Source organism: Patella vulgata, chromosome 6 (genome assembly GCF_932274485.2).
Source record: "Patella vulgata chromosome 6, xgPatVulg1.2, whole genome shotgun sequence".
Classification (NCBI taxonomy): domain Eukaryota; kingdom Metazoa; phylum Mollusca; class Gastropoda; family Patellidae; genus Patella; species Patella vulgata.
In genome coordinates, this window is record NC_065884.2 from 41,493,615 (window position 1) to 41,513,496 (window position 19,882).

Sequence of the window (19,882 nt, forward strand, 5' to 3'; positions counted from 1 at the left end):
GCCAATGGATCCTTTACGTGCACGCGAATGTGAACGCGGGTCCTCGGTTTCTCGTCTCATCCGAACGACTATACGCTGTCCCTTGCCAGGCCGAGAAAGTCCATCCAGATTGTCCCGTGTGATTCCCACTTGTCAGTGATGCAAGACGGAGGGCGTGGCAAGGACAGCTGTCTAGTCGTTCGGATGGGACGAAACACCAAGGCCCCGTGTACACATTGGCGTGCAACGTAAAAAATCTCTTGACAGTTGGAATTCGATATAAGAGTAGGCCGTAGTGCCGCTGTCCGGGCAAAATTTTCCTCATAGCACCATGTATGGCGTATGCCCGTCTGCATTAGTCCAGTTCCGAGCAGAACAGTAGGACGTTAAACTCCATTTTATTTCATTTCATTTTATACCTATATTAATTATACTTACATTAACACCCTCCCGTGGTTTTATAAGATAACATGCACTCTTATTACTATAAAAAGACATTTTTTGTAGCAAATTGTACGATAAGGATACGCTTTAATAAAAAGGACTAAAATCTTGTATATTTTTAGAAGAGATATAATTTTTGCCATGCATACGATTCCATAAACATTTAAAAGATATGATGGCATATTGAGTTATCTTTAGCGCACGTTTTAAAAGTTACAAGTTGCTTTTTGTTGGAATTTGCTGATGATTGTCAGATTGGGATAGATCAGTACCACGTCGAATGATAACGGATTCATTTTCAATGTCTCTCTAGACTTATGAGTTGATTTTTCTTCTTTTGTTTTCTCCCTTATATGTATTACTTTGTTTATCCCACAAAAGAAAACCTGCAAGCATGCTACTCTACTCTGACCTGAACTGAACCTATTGATTTCTGCAATTCAATAAAACAGGTAGAAAATGTTGCAGGTAATATCGATTAGTTCTGAAAGAATATTAGAGTGTTCTCAAAATTAATTGTTGCGGTTTTGATACAATATTCAAGTACTCTACTTATGTTTTAAGCCATAGTGTTCCATAAATAGCATATCTGTTACTTATATATCTTGACGTAAAAAGGTTATCCACTAAAGGCTTTACATATAAATATCGTACATTTCTTTTAGAAACCTGTTTGCACGGTAATTTGTTAGTATTTGATTGGACTTGTTCATGAATCAGCGGCTAATTTACTTCTTATTAGATTTAAATGAGACAAAACTTCTAAGAAATGTATATATTTACAACATTATATATTTCTGGAAAATGTATTAAAAACAACTGCCAAGCGACGCAATTATAATTTTGGAGTGTTTGGCAAAAACACATCAAAAATCTTCCCGGGCCTCTACTATTTCTAAAATAAATGTTTAGTATATTAAGTATAAGGTCATTTCAGTCGCGAGGTTGTTAGATCATGTGAATGTCCGTTGATCTTTTCTTGTCGATCCCTGAAGCATTAATTTATATTCACTTAATTATACATATATTGACCAACAAATATGTTTTATACCTTGAGGGTATATTGCTTTAAGGTAAATATACACTGTGGACTGAGTTTCTCATTCTTTGATGTCATATAAAATATTGTATCTTATTATTTTGGTTCCGGTATATTAACCAACTCTACAAACCTGGGCAAAATTGTGAAGATCTACAATTTTCATTTTTTTTTTTTTTATAAACAACAATTTATTCATAAATGAATGGGGTGGAAGAACAGGCATGGTCTATTTAACCCCTCTCGATTTGTCTGTGATGCCACCCTTGTCACACCTATGAGTAACATGGATATCAACTTTTGTGTTTACTTCTTTATCAACCATCAAGGATCACCACATCCCCTGTTGAGTAACTACAGTCCACTCCCCCTCCCCCTCCACCCCACCCACACCCCACATCCGTTTTAGAAATACGATACCACCACGGGCACCCACAAACGTCTTCTCAAAAGAAGAATTTTACACATTTCATGATATTCCAGGAATTCTGGGCAGTGATTTAATCAAGTGTTCTAATCAAAGTTAACGTGTCGGTTCGATTTGTTTGTATTGACTGATCAATAAACTGCTTCATTCCCAAATTTGCCTAAATGACGTGCTTGAAAAGAGAACAGAGGTTCGAGTAAACGATAAATTAAATTAAACATTTAGCAAACAAACCGAAAAATATCAATATTGAAACACATTCCAGAAATAAGATTAGACGATCATGAATTTACATATATGGTGCATGCATACATTACGTGAGTTACGTCGCTAATTGTTAGACAGCTTATCATTATGGCGAATTTATAGAAAAGCCAATGCACTTAGCGGCGAAATTATATGGTTAATTTAGAAAGGGTGGGGTAAGTTTGTAAGCGATTATGTATACGACTAACTATAACTTATTAACATATACTTTTTTTTAAAATAGTAGGCCTAAGTTAAATTTGATAATTATGTTGCTTTTTATACGCACACATTGAAATGTGGTCGTATATTGTTGTCGCCCCCGTCCGTCGGTCCGTCGGTCCGGCGTCCACAATTACTTGTGGACGCTCTAGAGGCTAAAGTTAATATCCGATTGGCTTTAAATTGATATACAGTGTTTAAGGTCATGAGACGAAGAAGCCTATTGATTTCCAATAAATACTGCCAGAGTTATGGCCCTTGATCACTTTGAAAAATCTTGTGGACGCTCTAGAGGCTTAAGTTAATATCCGACTGACTTTAAATTTATACACAGTGTTTGAGGACATGAGATAAAGAATCATATTGATTTTCAACGATTTCGGATAATTGCTGCCAGAGTCATGGCCCTTGATCACTTTGAAAAATCTTGTGGACGCCCTAGAGGCTAAAGTTATCACAAATACTAATGATTTTCCGATAATTACTTAATGAGTTGTTACTCTTAATCAGATTTTAGTGTATTATAAATGTTTCATTACCGAAAAAAGTAAAAAATGCGACAACTCTTGTTGATTTAGCTGCTGTGGGCGTATGTTTCGTTGCCTGGCAACCTACTTATACTTCTATGTGAAGGTTCGGAAGTGGGATAAAAAAGTAAACGCACATGGAGAAATCCTCCGTAAATCTCACCCCCACAAGTTTTACGTTTTATCTTCATATCCTAATGCTTTGTTCTTCAATGAATCCTACTCTCGTTTCCAAGCTTCTACTCCAAAAAATGGCGATTGTATTTCATTACTTACAATGAACTTTATAGTTCAAGGAAAAGTAGAAAAGTTATTTATAAACTGAAGACGAAACACAGATTAAGTGTGAAGTAAACATGACTCGTATTTAACTAATTCTGTGTGATTTTCTGTAGTAGAAGATAGGTGAGTTGAGATATGGCGTATGTTGTTGTACATGGTTTATCTGGCGTTGCCTTGACGTCTAATTATCAAGAGATAAGTCACCGCGTTTGTTTTTTTCATCCGATATCGTAAACCAGGTTTGGCTTTTGATCTTCACAATTCCGTCCAAACAGATATTTTGTTCAACGCCATCGGCTTCTGCTATCCTAATTTCGAACTATCGCTCGGCATACTAGAGACGAATATCTTTCTAGAACAGTAATTTGACACTTTTTGTTCTATACGTTTTTATACGCCCACATTGAAATGTGGTCGTATACTGTCGTCGCCCCCGTCCATCCGTCCGTCCGTCGGTCCGTCCGGCGTCCACAATAGCATGTGGACGCTCTAGAGGCTAAAGTTAATATCTGATTGATTTTAAATTTATACACAGTGTTTAAGGTCATGAGAAGACGAAGAAGCCTATTGATTTTCAGCGATTTCCGATAATTACGGCCAGGGTTATGGCCCTTGATCACTTCAAAAAACCTTGTGGATGCTCTAGAGGCTAAAGTTAATATCCGATTGACTTTAAATTTATACACAGTGTTTAAGGTCATGAAACGAAGAATCCTATTGATTTTCAACGATTTCCGATAATTACTGCCAAAGTTATGGCCCTTGATCATTTTGAAAAATCTTGTGGACGCTCTAGAGGCTAAAGTTATCATCCGATTGACTTCAGATTGATACACCGAGTTTAAGATCTTGAGACAATTTCCGATAATTATGGCCCTTGATCACTTTAAAATATCTTGTGGGTGCTCTTAAGGCTGAAGATAATATCCGATTGACTTTAAATTTATACAGTGTTTAAGGTCATAAGACGAAGAAACCTATTGTTTTTAAGTGATTTCCGATAATTACTGCCAGAGTTATGGCCCTTTATCACTTCAAATAATCTTGTGACGCTCTAGAGGCTAAAGTTATCATCCAATTAACTTCAGATTGATACACTGAGTTTAAGGTCTTGAGACGAACAAGTATATTGATTTTCAATGAATTTTATGACTTGAACAACTAAATCCATGATATTAAATGTTTCGTATATTAAACGTTAGCATGGGGCAAAACTTTATAAAAAAAAAACAACAAATTCTAATGGTTTTCTGATAATTACTTCATGAGTTGTTACTCCTAATCAGATTTTAGTGTACATGTATTATAAATGTTTCATTACCGAAAACGAAAAAAGTAAAAGTATGCGACAACTCTTGTTGACTGCCCGGAGGATTTAGCTGCTGTGGGCGTATGTTTCCTTGCCTGGCAACCTATCTTTCTTATATATATATTGGTATGGCTAGGTAATGGTTTTATGCGAAACATTCATAGTGACAATCTGATTAACACACAGATCCTATTTCCTTTCGTTTTTTATAGTTCAAAATTTCGTTTTACTTTTCCTTACAAGACTAGAATCTGGAAGAGTTGTTATATAACAGGCGTTCTAGTTGATATGAGGAATTGGCCAATGAAACGGTCTGTTAAGGCGACTTCTTGCCGTGCTCTGCACGCAAATGTGGGTAAACCCCTAGAAACATCAACGCTGATTGATTAATCAATGTCTGACGTCACAGGGTCAAAAGCCCCTGACGCGACCCCCAAGTACAACTCGTCAGATCTTCATGTAGTGTAGGTCATCGACAGTATGAAAAAAAAAAACGAAACGAAATTGATCTGTATTTTAATCAGATTGTCATAGTGATGCCCAAGCCTGTCATTGGTGTGATTGTGCAAGTACATTATGTTTTACAGATGGCATAACGACCAAGTGTATATTTATTGATGGTTATGGTGGCTGATAGCGGCATAATTATGCGAAATCTCGCCCTTGCTCCTAATCTGACAATATGGCTTCGCGTTAGTATTAGAGCGACGACACGACAATGTAAACTGACGGGTATTAATCGCTCGATTGTTGTTGCAACGTCGTGTTATTAACCACTATGCACATAGAGATCCATCTCTTCCCTAAATGGCCGCCATATCCAACAATTAGTATACTATTTTGTATACTCAGGTTCACATCTGTTACACACATATACAAAAAGACGAATTAAACCTTTTCAATTTTATTATTCTTCATATTATTCAACTGCAAATACAACAGTATATATCAAAAATTAGTAAGCTTTGTTAATACATTCAATAACAAATGGCATCAGGTGTTCCCGAACTAGTTAGCATACCGTGCCTCGTTTTTCCAAACGAGCCAATACTTATAGATAACTGGAGCTATAACATAGACCGGGATTTGGGGGATTTAATATAGCTAGTGTGTTCTTGGCTCTTTCTTCGTCTCTTTCATTCGATGTTTTGCAGTATAATTAACGTTAGGCCTTACTTTGCTGCAGTTAACCTTTGAACTCCGCAGGCGATATTATAATAACCGAAACGAAATAAAGATCTACTTTTAATTAGTTTATTGGCCTATGTTGCAAATCTTCAATCTAGGCGACTACGAGATTACGAAATTCGACTTGAAATCCGTGTATTGGGCCTACTGGTATTGTGCGTACTGGTTGTCAATAAGAAAAGAACCAGACTTAAAAATGTATACAGAGATCCTGGTTTGTCAAGGATACTGGCAATGTTGTTTTATATAACCGCCTTCACAATTACATATACCTGTATATAGCAACACCAGTAACTTCGTGTTTCAAAGGTCGTGGGAGCACACGATTGACATCTCTAAAAAAAATAAAATAATGTGACTCAGTGCTGAAATCTGGCAATTTTGAATGAGATAAAATTTAAAGAGAGAATTTATTGTACAAGTAAAACTAAACACCCAGACATTTTGATGATAGATGGGCGCCATTACCATAATGATCTTGCTGTTTCTTTCGACTAACTTATAAGAGATTTATTTGATGCAAACATTATTTAATTTCATTGATAAAAAGTTTTGTCACGTCACTGATAGGTATTTTAAAGTGGAACTAACAAAGACTAGTGCATTGTAATCAGACTAATATTTTGCAAACGTTTTACATCAATGGTTCATTTTAGTTTTGTATTCATTTTATAATTTTCTACCTAGCAGCATCTTCTTCTAAGTGAGACCCCCCGCCCTCTCTCTCTCTCTCTCTCTCTCTCTCTCTCTCTCGTCTCTCTCTCTCCTGGGAGGCTAAAGTTAATATCCGATTGATTTTAAATTTATACACAGTGTTTAAGGTCATGAGAAGACGAAGAAGCCTATTGATTTTCAGCAATTTCCGATAATTACGGCCAGGGTTATGGCCCTTGATCACTTCAAAAAACCTTGTGGATGCTCTAGAGGCTAAAGTTAATATCCGATTGACTTTAAATTTATACACAGTGTTTGAGGTCATGAGACGAAGAATCCTATTGATTTTCAACGATTTCCGACAATTACTGCCAAAGTTATGGCCCTTGATCATTTTGAAAAATCTTGTGACGCTCTAGAGGCTAAAGTTATCATCCGATTGACTTCAGATTGATACACCGAGTTTAAGATCTTGAGACAATTTCCGATAATTACTGCCAGAGTTATGGCCCTTGATCACTTTAAAATATCTTGTGGGTGCTCTTAAGGCTGAAGATAATATCCGATTGACTTTAAATTTATACAGTGTTTAAGGTCATAAGACGAAGAAACCTATTGTTTTTAAGTGATTTCCGATAATTACTGCCAGAGTTATGGCCCTTTATCACTTCAAATAATCTTGTGACGCTCTAGAGGCTAAAGTTATCATCCAATTAACTTCAGATTGATACACTGAGTTTAAGGTCTTGAGACGAACAAGTATATTGATTTTCAATGAATTTTATGACTTGAACAACTAAATCCATGATATTAAATGTTTCGTATATTAAACGTTAGCATGGGGCAAAACTTTATAATAAAAAAACAACAAATTCTAATGGTTTTCTGATAATTACTTCATGAGTTGTTACTCCTAATCAGATTTTAGTGTACATGTATTATAAATGTTACATTACCGAAAACGAAAAAAGTAAAAGTATGCGACAACTCTTGTTGACTGCCCGGAGGATTTAGCTGCTGTGGGCGTATGTTTCGTTGCCTGGCAACCTATCTTTCTTATATATATATATATATATATATATATATATATATATATATATATTGGTATGGCTAGGTAATGGTTTTATGCGAAACATTCATAGTGACAATCTGATTAACACACAGATCCTATTTCCTTTCGTTTTTTATAGTTCAAAATTTCGTTTTACTTTTCCTTACAAGACTAGAATCTGGAAGAGTTGTTATATAACAGGCGTTCTAGTTGATATGAGGAATTGGCCAATGAAACGGTCTGTTAAGGCGACTTCTTGCCGTGCTCTGCACGCAAATGTGGGTAAACCCCTAGAAACATCAACGCTGATTGATTAATCAATGTCTGACGTCACAGGGTCAAAAGCCCCTGACGCGACCCCCAAGTACAACTCGTCAGATCTTCATGTAGTGTAGGCCATCGACAGTATGAAAAAAAAAAACGAAACGAAATTGATCTGTATTTTAATCAGATTGTCATAGTGATGCCCAAGCCTGTCATTGGTGTGATTGTGCAAGTACATTATGTTTTACAGATGGCATAACGACCAAGTGTATATTTATTGATGGTTATGGTGGCTGATAGCGGCATAATTATGCGAAATCTCGCCCTTGCTCCTAATCTGACAATATGGCTTCGCGGGTATTAATCGCTCGATTGTTGTTGCAACGTCGTGTTATTAACCACTATGCACATAGAGATCCATCTCTTCCCTAAATGGCCGCCATATCCAACAATTAGTATACTATTTTGTATACTCAGGTTCACATCTGTTACACACATATACAAAAAGACGAATTAAACCTTTTCAATTTTATTATTCTTCATATTATTCAACTGCAAATACAACAGTATATATCAAAAATTAGTAAGCTTTGTTAATACATTCAATAACAAATGGCATCAGGTGTTCCCGAACTAGTTAGCATACCGTGCCTCGTTTTTCCAAACGAGCCAATACTTATAGATAACTGGAGCTATAACATAGACCGGGATTTGGGGGATTTAATATAGCTAGTGTGTTCTTGGCTCTTTCTTCGTCTCTTTCATTCGATGTTTTGCAGTATAATTAACGTTAGGCCTTACTTTGCTGCAGTTAACCTTTGAACTCCGCAGGCGATATTATAATAACCGAAACGAAATAAAGATCTACTTTTAATTAGTTTATTGGCCTATGTTGCAAATCTTCAATCTAGGCGACTACGAGATTACGAAATACGACTTGAAATCCGTGTATTGGGCCTACTGGTATTGTGCGTACTGGTTGTCAATAAGAAAAGAACCAGACTTAAAAATGTATACAGAGATCCTGGTTTGTCAAGGATACTGGCAATGTTGTTTTATATAACCGCCTTCACAATTACATATACCTGTATATAGCAACACCAGTAACTTCGTGTTTCAAAGGTCGTGGGAGCACACGATTGACATCTCTAAAAAAAATAAAATAATGTGACTCAGTGCTGAAATCTGGCAATTTTGAATGAGATAAAATTTAAAGAGAGAATTTATTGTACAAGTAAAACTAAACACCCAGACATTTTGATGATAGATGGGCGCCATTACCATAATGATCTTGCTGTTTCTTTCGACTAACTTATAAGAGATTTATTTGATGCAAACATTATTTAATTTCATTGATAAAAAGTTTTGTCACGTCACTGATAGGTATTTTAAAGTGGAACTAACGAAGACTAGTGCATTGTAATCAGACTAATATTTTGCAAACGTTTTACATCAATGGTTCATTTTAGTTTTGTATTCATTTTATAATTTTCTACCTAGCAGCATCTTCTTCTAAGTGAGACCCCCCGCCCTCTCTCTCTCTCTCTCTCTCTCTCTCTCCTGATACAACTTCTTAACCTATGAGAGTTTTCAACTAACAAACCTTCATTACAATGTACAAAATTTCTATTATGTTGACTTAAGATTATTACCTACACTATAATACAATATTTATATTATAAATTTATATTATAATATACTTTTGTTGGCCATAAGTCCTAAATCCATGAAATGAATGTACCGAATATAATCTGATTTTACAAAAAAAAAGAGAATTATCTAGACATTTTAATCTACATCAAAGATTATTTCTACTTTTGTCAATTTTTTTAATTCCTGGCCGTAAAAAGAAACTATTGTCTGATTAATCTAACGATTTTCTGTTCGTTATTGTTAAACATGTCGGCAAATCCACAATTCTACCACACAGTCGCTTTGAACAATCGTGTAGGTCAGAAATAATTTACAGTTTATTGCGTTTTGATTGAATATAAGAGTGTCAAAATGGCCGTACTAATGGGCCGGCTGTTGATAGACTATCATTTGTATTTCTTTCACCGAAGCCTTAAAAGGTAGTAAACTGGTGATTTGGATAGTCAATGGTAGATATCGTCTGCTAATCTCAAGTGATCTATAGAGGAGCAGACGCCAACTAAACCATTTTTTTTCTTCATTGCTCTTTCATCAAAGACGAAGACGCCATATGTGTTATTCAAATGTCTCAGCTTGGGTATTATTAAAATATTATTCACGTTTGCCATCTATAGGCTCATAGACTGTTTACGATTTTGTTTTCACATAGTAGACATATTGTTCGTTGGCTATAGAATAAGTGCAGAAATGGAAACGGTTAACAAAATAATAATAAATGCGCACTACGTAAACTTTCTTGAGAAAAATTTCACGTAATCCTGAATATTTTGGTGTGCCTTTAGAGATTATTTTAGTAATGGTTATTTCTTAGTTTAAACCCTTCGCCTTTAGACTTTTAAAAGGAATTTTAATCCTCTTGATGTTCTTTGAAAACGTGGCTTCCTTTACTGAAACATTTTCTTTTCTATCCCAGACTGTTCGTGAAGGCATACTGACTGGGTTGTTCTTCAAGGACACCAATACTCTATGAAATTGGAAATTGTTTTAAAGAAAATGTAACGACGTTTTTTTTGTACAGGCGACAACTAATGATGTCAAAGGTCTGATAACATTTACTGTTTCAGACAAAGTTTAATCAAGCGAAAGAAAAACAAGTTAAAACAATACATCTTTCAATACAAGGTGTTTAGAATTAAGATGGTAGACGGCACTAAATGCACGTTACACATCTTTAAGGTGGCCTGTTCTATAGGGTGTGTATCCAAATATCTTCTATTTTATCGTAGTTGTATTCCCTTAAGAAATATCACAAGAAACAGAGTGGATATAGTTTTAATAAACACGTGTCATAGAGTATATTTATTTTATTCTACACAACTTTTATCTCGCTGATTGAAGTTGTGTTTTATTACATCTTATACCGCTATAAAAATGGCTTTTTTAGTTTGGATAAAAGCTGAACTTAACAAGTCCTCTCTGTATTTAACAGCATATTAAAGTACCAAACTAAAGCGAAAATAGCTCAAATTTTACAATCCCTATTTCTTCGAATGTGGTCTTGATTGTTGCCACTGGTTTCAAGTTATTATCGTACGTGCAAATATCGGTTAGCGATTTTGTGCAATTGCTGTTATTTTTATTAAAACGTTAATATATACTGTAACAAACTTAAACTTTAAAGGCCTAGTCGCTAACTAAATATTATCCACAGTCTTCAAAATTGCACGACTTATTGGTCCATTTAAATCAACATTGATGCTGTTATCTTACCGCGAAAAGATGGGCTTCTCGTGTCCAATATTTAAGACAAAATAAAAATTTTGAAATTGGCACGCGAATCACATGACAGAATGCTTTCGATCGCCATTTGTATTGAGGCGACTCGATGAACGGGGCTAAACATACCCCACAGGAGAATACTATCGGTAAACTGGAATAACCAGACGCCAAAGACTGCCATTCAATTCGGACACTTCGCGTATTTCGCTGAACATAAATGATTAGAAATTACAGGAAAACAGAAACGATTGAATGTAAATCAGAGTATATACATTCATAATACATTATTATATACGTCGCGACCCATTTTATGTCCATTTCCAGTTCCAAAAGAATAGCGATATAGCTCCTTTAACATAAATTTATAGAGAACACTGAAATGTTTCGTATTTTCTCCCATTCTTATAACCGATCTGATCATTTTGTTAAGCTGTCTTTTCTGATTATTTGCCCACTCTACAGTAAGTTCCCTGTGAATTATGTGTCTAGCCAGAAGATAAAAGGGGTGTAAATGCCAACCCCCAACTTATCGGGTGGCCCAATTTATCGATTAAGTTTTGATATCCAGCATCTTTATATGAAAATTATCAAAAGGAGTCTAGCATTTCGATTCGTTTCTTTTGACATTTTAAAGTGCGAATCTGCACCATGTTTGATTTAAAAGTGCTGGTAAAGTGGCTTTAATGCATTTTGTCTTCTGGTAAAAACATAAGAATAGGAGGATTATGAGATGATAATGTACAATAAATGAGAATCAGGCTATCATGGTTTCCGACAGAGTTATTCCAAACCCGTGGATAAGACGCGGGGCGTCGCTTTAAGTGGGTATATTAAACTTTATATATAGGATAAACGTTTTCATCACAGCGCCTTGGCATCTAGCCACCCCCAATAAACACTCTTCTAAAAGTCTGCCGTTTGCGTTTAAATATTTCTAATTACAACTTAAGTTGTTGGAAATGATGAATATGTCTTCTGTCAATCAGCACCAGGGCCTAAAATAACGTGCCTTGGAGCACGAACGTGCCTCGAAATGAAAAACCCGTGCTTCGAAAATAAAAAAACCGTGCTCAGAAAAATGGTGTAGTGCTCTAAAAAAAAGTGTAGTCAACGATGCCTCCTGACCCCTAATTGGGTGTTTCTTCTTGTGTTCTTGTGGTGTGGTCAGTTGCATAGATCAGATCAGATCACCTGGCTCACTCGTAACGAAAGTGATGTGTTGTCTTCCTAGTGCTTAGTTTTCATGCGAAAAAAGCTGCTCGCGACAAAATAAATTCCTATGTAAACTGCACCAGAATAGTCCACAGCTCTCAAGCTCTCAATTTTCAAAATTTTCTGGGGGAAGCCCCCCAGACCACCCGCCGGCGCGTTTCGCGCCTGCGGCGCTCGTGGGCGGTCGACTCTAAATCCGTGCTCTGAGAAGTTAACCTTATTTTAGGCCCTGATCAGCACATAGATTATTTATATTCAAATCTAAATGGAACCTCAATTTATCAACAATTAGTTATTTTAAGAAACGTCTTATAGAAATTCTTTAAATAGGTAACTGTTTGAACAAAGAACATATAAAACACCACAATGAAACACTGCATCATAATGTCACCCAATTAAATAAGCCTAACCATGATCGGTTCGGTCATATCACATTAATATACCATGTATTATTTTAATTAGTAATTGCATGAACATTGTGGCATATTGTTTTGTTTTTGTTGAATTTCGTTTGAGTTTGAATTTTCTAAGGTGGTATGTGACATATTGTTTTGTTTTTGTTGAATTTCGTTTTAGTTTGAATTTTCTAAGGTGGTATGTGACTGATAAATATTATAATACTGAAGATTCTAATCTAAGCTCCTATTTTAAAACACTTTGAAGTATGGGATGTGGTAATCTAACTGAAACCTAGTGAACTTTTGCCAATATCTATCGCACATTTCTGTCATCGCCCTTCTTCTGATTGTTTATTTCTTAGCCAAAACTTTTCGTATCATCTGTCAACGAACTTCTGATATTATCTCACCGCCTGTTTGACAAAATTATCACTTACGAGAGCCACTACTAATCGTATCGTCTGAGCAAATGTTGAATGTTGTTGAACATAAAGGTTATTGAGCCGATGTTTCTGGTTTTATCTCGTTGTCATATTGACAAAGTAATGAACAAATCTTGGCAACATAACATCCATCTCAACGGACGATAGCCATTCATTGAAGGGCGTTCCCTCGTGTCATAATAGAGTTGTGTCCCTTCAATTGTTAGGGATTATTATGAACATTACATAAAATAGGTTTATAATCAGCATTATCGATACAGATCTGCAAAACCACGCCAAAGTGAAATAACAAAACAATTGTTAGGGATTATTATGAACATTACATAAAATAGGTTTATAATCAGCATTATCGATAGAGATCTGCAAAGCCACGCCAAAGTGACATAACAAAACAATAATTTCTGATTAATGGTGCCGTGTTCATAAAATGTGAATTTCCATTTGGAAGACATAACTATTTATTAAGAAATGGATTGCCGTTGGTTCTCCAGTGCGGGGAAATAGGTTACTCCTTGCAGTAAAAACTACTTTAAATTGCGAGAAAGCTTATGAGGATGGACGCATTTTAGATTTGATTAACTGCTTAAAATATAAATGGTCTCGCTTAATGTTTTATTCTTGAATTTTTCAGATTGTCACGAAGTGTATAATTGGGATGGCATGAAATTCAAGGGAGACTATTACATCATGATTAAACCAGACGGGTTAGACAAACCCTTTAAAGCTCACTGCAAGGTCTTTAATAACTCAGGTAAACACCGATAATCTTCGCTATATAACAGTGCATCTATATTGAATTCCATAAATATATGACGGTATTTGAAATGGAATTTCATATACAACGCTGTTCACAGCTTGTGGATAAATGGTAATACTGAAATAGATGTCCAACACCATCCTTTGACCACCATATTATACTAGAGTGTACACTAATAATCACTAACCATCTTTTCACCCACTAATATTATGTTCATTTCCTTTCTTGTATTCTTTTCTTTCTTGAGTGTATCTAATGTCAATTCGATCCACATAATTCTCCATGAAAACAAATAGCAACCCGCTTAATTAAATAACCTGAAAGTGTTGTATGTTTGTTTAAATGAGAAATTCAGATTTGTAATTTACAAATATAAAGAGAAGGGTTGGGACTTTTTTTTGAGGCCAAGTTGATTCTTATATTGTGTATACCGAATTGACATGTGCGCCTGTGTATTTTGATGTTTGTATGTTGAATGTTTTTACTGGATTGTTAATCTAATGCATTCTTTCCAAAGCACCTTTAGCAAGTCTCAAATTACAGCAAGTTCATAAATTGTTTAAATGTGTCATAATATATATAGTATATATAATATACAAGGCTAAATCAGGTATGTATCGCGTTTTATTATTCTTATAAAATATGAATTAACTTTCCACATTATGATGCACTTGACAGGTAAGTATAGTTTGTTATGTCGAGACACACCCGCAAACTTCTATCAATATTATAGCCGGTCGGTTCAAAAGTTAACGGATCATTTCATAAACCTTTCAATATAACTGATCGGTTCAGAAGTACTTCGAGATACCTGTCGGTTCAGAGGTCTATATTGTCAAAGGATGACTTCCGGAAATCACAATCGCGGATAAGTGCCTGCCCAAGGGATGTTAGCGAAGAAGGACAACGTTTCTTTAGATGTTTCTGACTGATAGCACAGGGTTATTAAGTTGATAGTGGTCGATTTATTCTAAATTAAAATATCTATTTATTGTACATGTAATCATCCAGATGAAGGATCATTACGATTTAATTTAAACAGACAGTCTTAGATATGTTCTGGGGAATAAAACTTGCTTATTCTTTGATAGAAATAGTGTTCCTAGTCCATTTACAATTGACCGAAATCTGTAGAAGAAATCCAAATCTTAGTTTTCACTGGCCGTAAGAGCCTGCCTCCACGATATGTATCTGGCTGGATAATCAATATTATAGTGGTAAGCAATCGTCGCCAAATTCCATGTAGACCTATTAATAACTAAACAAATCTTTCGTTCATATCCGAACGGTTCAATATTTGAATTTTCAACTTTTAGACCAGACAAATGGTTATTTTTTCGGATTTTGACGTTTGATTTGCATACATTGAGGGTTTCCAGAGACATCATGGACTGTCCTTTTAAATATATCATTATTATATTATACATAACGATGGTAGTATACAGGCTGTTGGTATATTATCTATATAGTTGTCAGATAGGTAAGGATGTCTGCATGAAGCGAGAATGTTTTCACCGGCTTGTTTTTAATTTCTTTACTTACTTTACTCGTTTCCTATATGTTTTTCATTGATTTGTTGTCTGCAGTTTGCACGGTTGTGTGTCATTTACATGTAGATTTGTGTGCTATACTATAGGTGTTGCATTTCTTAATTTGCAAAAGCATGGCTTGACAATTTATTTACAAAAAGTAGTCCGAAAGTAACTACTTTATTTACTTAGTGTATAAGTATATTTTTTCATTCAGTTTATGTTGTGATCGCACCAATTTATTAATTTCAAATTATTGCGATTTTATATTTTGTGTTTTATATGAAATAATTAATAAGAATTCAGTAAACATAGCCAAAAGGGGCGGAAAGTGCAAATCAACCACCAGTATTTCAGTTGTTTTTCATATAAAGCAAACCACAGTTCTAAAGTTCTAAGGCATATTTACACGTGTTCTGAATAAAGAAAATTATCACAAAAATAATTACAAAATCCTTATAAATTGGATTATTAATAACTCATCAAATCCAGAACATTTAGGTTCAAATTCCAGCATGCTGGTATGCCCCGGTGCGTTGCGTTACTTATTTGTACGTGTTTTCATTTACGTTAGATAGTTGTAACTACACAATAAGGAAAAGTATAATTTTGGATATTTTACTCTTCATTGACTTAAGGGAGTTGGCACGTATATTTAAACACCATTCACTAACGGAGAGTACACAGACAGATCGCATAAAAATAAACTTTTATGCTTAGCTACCGTGGTGAAATTCTTCTATAAAGAGAGATAATACGTAATTTTCATTATATTAGCATTTCATAGTAATTGATTCAAAATAATATGATTTGCGTTTAGTAAATTCTGTTCGTGTACATGAAGTCAGTTAATCATAGATAAATCAATTCTGGGTAGTCTAAACATTTATATTCAGTGGTGATTAGGTTTTTTAATGGCTGAAATATGGTGGTTACTTCCTTGAAGGCAGATTGCATAAATGATTACATTTACGGTCAATCTGTATATAAATATAGATAAATTTGTTTATACCTATAAGGGTAGTAACATTCATTTAACCGCGCTTTCAACCTGCAATGCACTTGTACGTGTCGTCTGTACTGTTTTAAGCTATAAATATTTATTTTATGTCTTGTTGTGCTGTGCCCTTAATAGTTATTGCATGTAGATATTGTATAGCACAATGCAAGGCTTTACATTAAGTTTACGCATGTGAAATAAATATGCCACGCAATAAGTAAATATCTTGGCATTTAGAATCTTCTAATAGCGCGTACAAAGTTATTTTGCTTAATAATACGTGGCACAATGTACGAATTAAAATTCATTTGTCGATGTTGTTGCTATTAGCCTGAACAGGAAATGTGAAGTTTAATCATTTTCAACATTTGTCTGCCCTTGCACACAGACCATTAGGAAACTATTATAAATGCTATATAAGTTCATTATGGCTTTGATGTTTTCGTACGTGTCCATTTGTTGTTATTTTATGTTACTCCGTCCAATATTTAAGTAATTCATTTTTTAACCATAATATGACCTAGTCTGAATTCATTTGAACGATATTTGTCTTTCTTGAACAGGATGGACTGTTATCCAGAAACGACAGGACGGTTCAGTGGATTTCTTCAGAAAATGGAAGGAATATAAAGAAGGTTTTGGTAATTTAGAAGGTGAATTTTGGTTAGGAAATGACTACATCCATGCTTTGACAACACAAGGTAGGTATCGGGCTGTTTGGTTAAATATCAAAATGCATTTCTGTTTTCTTATATTATATATATGATGATAACGCACGATACCATATTTATGCACACGATACCATAAAATCATCTCGAAATAAGACAGACAAGCGTATAGATAGACCAATTAATTTTATAGACAGATTATTAGTTGAATTATGGAACTAATTTAGCGGGACCAACACAATGTTTCGCCAGAATCTCGAGATTGTTGAGATCGTGTTAACGCAATTCAATTGTATAAAATAAAGATATCGCTAAACTATGAAAGCAGGGGTCAATAAGGCGATGGATACCGCGATATTAATGCGGTAATATGTCAACATATTGGGATCTTTGCTATGATTTTACACCTGAAAAGATTATTTTAGCCTTAAAAAGACAATTTTTGCCGTGTTAATTGAATCAACGAGCTACATGTATGTTGTATGTCGTCATTTACTTATAACAATGTGAACGTTTGCGTTAAAATATCTTAAAGCACACGTGCGCATTTAAAGCGAAATGATGACCAACAACATAGTGCGTTGATTTAATTTACTCAGCAAAAGTAGTCTTTTCGGGGTTAAAATAATTGCAACGATCATAATATGTTGACACATTACCTTATTAATATCGCGGTATCCATCGCGCTATTGACCCTTATACGCTTCCATACTAAACCATATTCTAGTTATCATTACCCACCACAAAACAAAGTATGTAATTATTATTTGTATAATCATGTATAATGTTTGTAATGACATGTACTTAAATTTTAAATTACATGTTAAAATATTCATATGTTATAGTTCAATTTATCGTCTAAATTGACATAATTAGTTTCATAAAATATATAGAATCACATCTGAAGATCCGACGAAAAATTATGTAGTTAACCACGCTAATGGAAAGGCTGCTCTCCTCTATTCACTCCAAAACAAAACTCTAAAAATGGCTCACACAAATGTCCACTTGATTACATCTCTAGAAAAATCTCACACAAATGTCCACTTGATATCATCTCTAGAAAAATCTCACACAACCCTTCAATTAATTACGTTGTAGAAGAGTCTTCAACACAGGTTCACGTGGTTACATCTTTAAAGATATCATGTTAAAAATTGCATGTGATCAAATCTCAAATACAAGTGCATACACAACTCACTTAATTGGTTATTTCTCTTAGACAGGCCAAGGCCGTTGTCAAAAGAACTCATCTTCTGATGATCAGTTCAATTTATTTAAACCAGTTCAGACTTTTATAAAATATCCATTAAAAAGCGGCTAGAACTTTTTTCCTGTTACCCTGTACGTTGTGTTTTTTATATTTAATGTCGTATTCATATTTATGACCACTTCCTGAAGTTAGAAAACACAGACCAATAAATATCACTGAAATGGGCGTTAATTTAATGAGTGTTGATATAATTCTACGAATTAACCACGTTTCTGCACCAACTGGGCTAATGCTATGGAGTGTTTTATGAAGGAGATTTTCCTCAGATCTATTCGTCGAAATCCATCTAGCAGGGGTTCTTTTCAGTGCACGCCAACAAGTACGGGTTTTTTTGTCAAATACCGGGCGACTAAAAAACCAGGCTGAAAAAAATTCATAGGAACTGTCTTGGCCAACACCGGGACTTCCTTAATAATATTCACGAAACCACTGTGGCTCCTGTAATTCTAAAACATAAAATTATTAATATAATAATTTCATAGAAATTGATATTGAGGAAACTGTCTAATACTTACTTGGATCCACATATTGTCCTGTAAATATTCTTCTTGGACTATTTTTAAAACTACTAGTGATACTGTTTGGTCTCGGGTCTGGTGTAGAGAGAGCTGGTCGCGGAGGAGTTAACATAAATTGTCTGTCAAGGCGTGGACCCCTCTGCTTTCTATCTCTAGGTTGTTTAAAATCCCCCAAATCATGGCGACCTATCGTAGCAACTTGACTAACACTATCAAATTGCGTCACTAAAGGTTTGTCGGGGTCGTTGATTTCAGGATTCATGATAGAATAATCGTCTCCGTCAGCTGTCGTTACATTGGGAGTGACCGCAATACGTTGTTGCGATTTATATGAATCTGCTGATGCTGGTGGTTGGAATTTACGGTCGCGTTTATCCGGCGCCGTGAACGGTGCATGTGGTTTTCGTTTCTTCAGGGAAGCAGATTCTGTTGGTCGATCTAGAACCTTCGCTGGTGCTGACTGAACTGAGGGTGTCCGGTAAAAGGATCCGATGGACATCTTACTGGAACCCCTGGCTTCTCTCCCATACAAATCCCGAGGTGGTGCGTACGTCTGAACCGTCCATGGATACGCCAGCATCTGTTGCTGTCCGGGTTGGATAAGATTTTCGTTCTCGTAATGGGGACAGCGCACATCGTCGTAGATCATGGAAGGAATAAAACTATTGCTGGTTTTCGGGAAACATCCACAATTTATACCGTGAACATGGTGGTCGTGCAGATCCATTAATTCTACCCTAGTGTGTTCCCAGCCATCTTCTCGGGGTTCCCTCCATACATTTAGTTCTAAACGAGGGGTTTCCATCTCCTTTCGAGATGGTGGTCCGTTACGCCGATACATTTTGTCATTTAACGATATGTTCACAAAAATATTCCCAAAATTACACCTGCATTTTTATTGAAATTCATCACAATTTATCCCAAATTAAACTTAAAACTATTAATACATGAAAGACGGAACACTACACTCTAATGGCGGATCTAAGGTGTTCACCCCTCTGTGTTGAACATAACAACTATTCGGATATAATTGATTCAATATTTGGTTGTCGACAGCGACCGATTTGTCAAAGGGACGAG

At 35.3% G+C, this 19,882-nt stretch overlaps 2 protein-coding genes across 2 annotated transcripts in view; one reads left to right on the forward strand and one right to left on the reverse strand.

The window, feature by feature from the left end:
• Nucleotides 1–19,882, forward strand: part of LOC126823285 (fibrinogen-like protein 1) — a 74,107-nt gene that overhangs the window by 49,606 nt on the left and 4,619 nt on the right. The window contains exons 2-3 of the mRNA XM_050552026.2: nt 13,689–13,808; nt 16,907–17,044. Coding sequence (XP_050407983.1) covers nt 13,689–13,808; nt 16,907–17,044 — 258 coding nt within the window. The remainder of the gene's footprint in view (nt 1–13,688; nt 13,809–16,906; nt 17,045–19,882) is intronic.
• Nucleotides 17,760–19,849, reverse strand: LOC126823296 (uncharacterized). The gene is made up of 2 exons (XM_050552046.2): nt 18,800–19,849; nt 17,760–18,406 (listed from the first exon to the last, which is right to left on the reverse strand). Exons 1-2 carry the CDS (start codon nt 19,641–19,643, stop codon nt 18,321–18,323), a joined length of 930 nt encoding a protein of 309 aa, XP_050408003.1. The 5' UTR covers nt 19,644–19,849; the 3' UTR covers nt 17,760–18,320.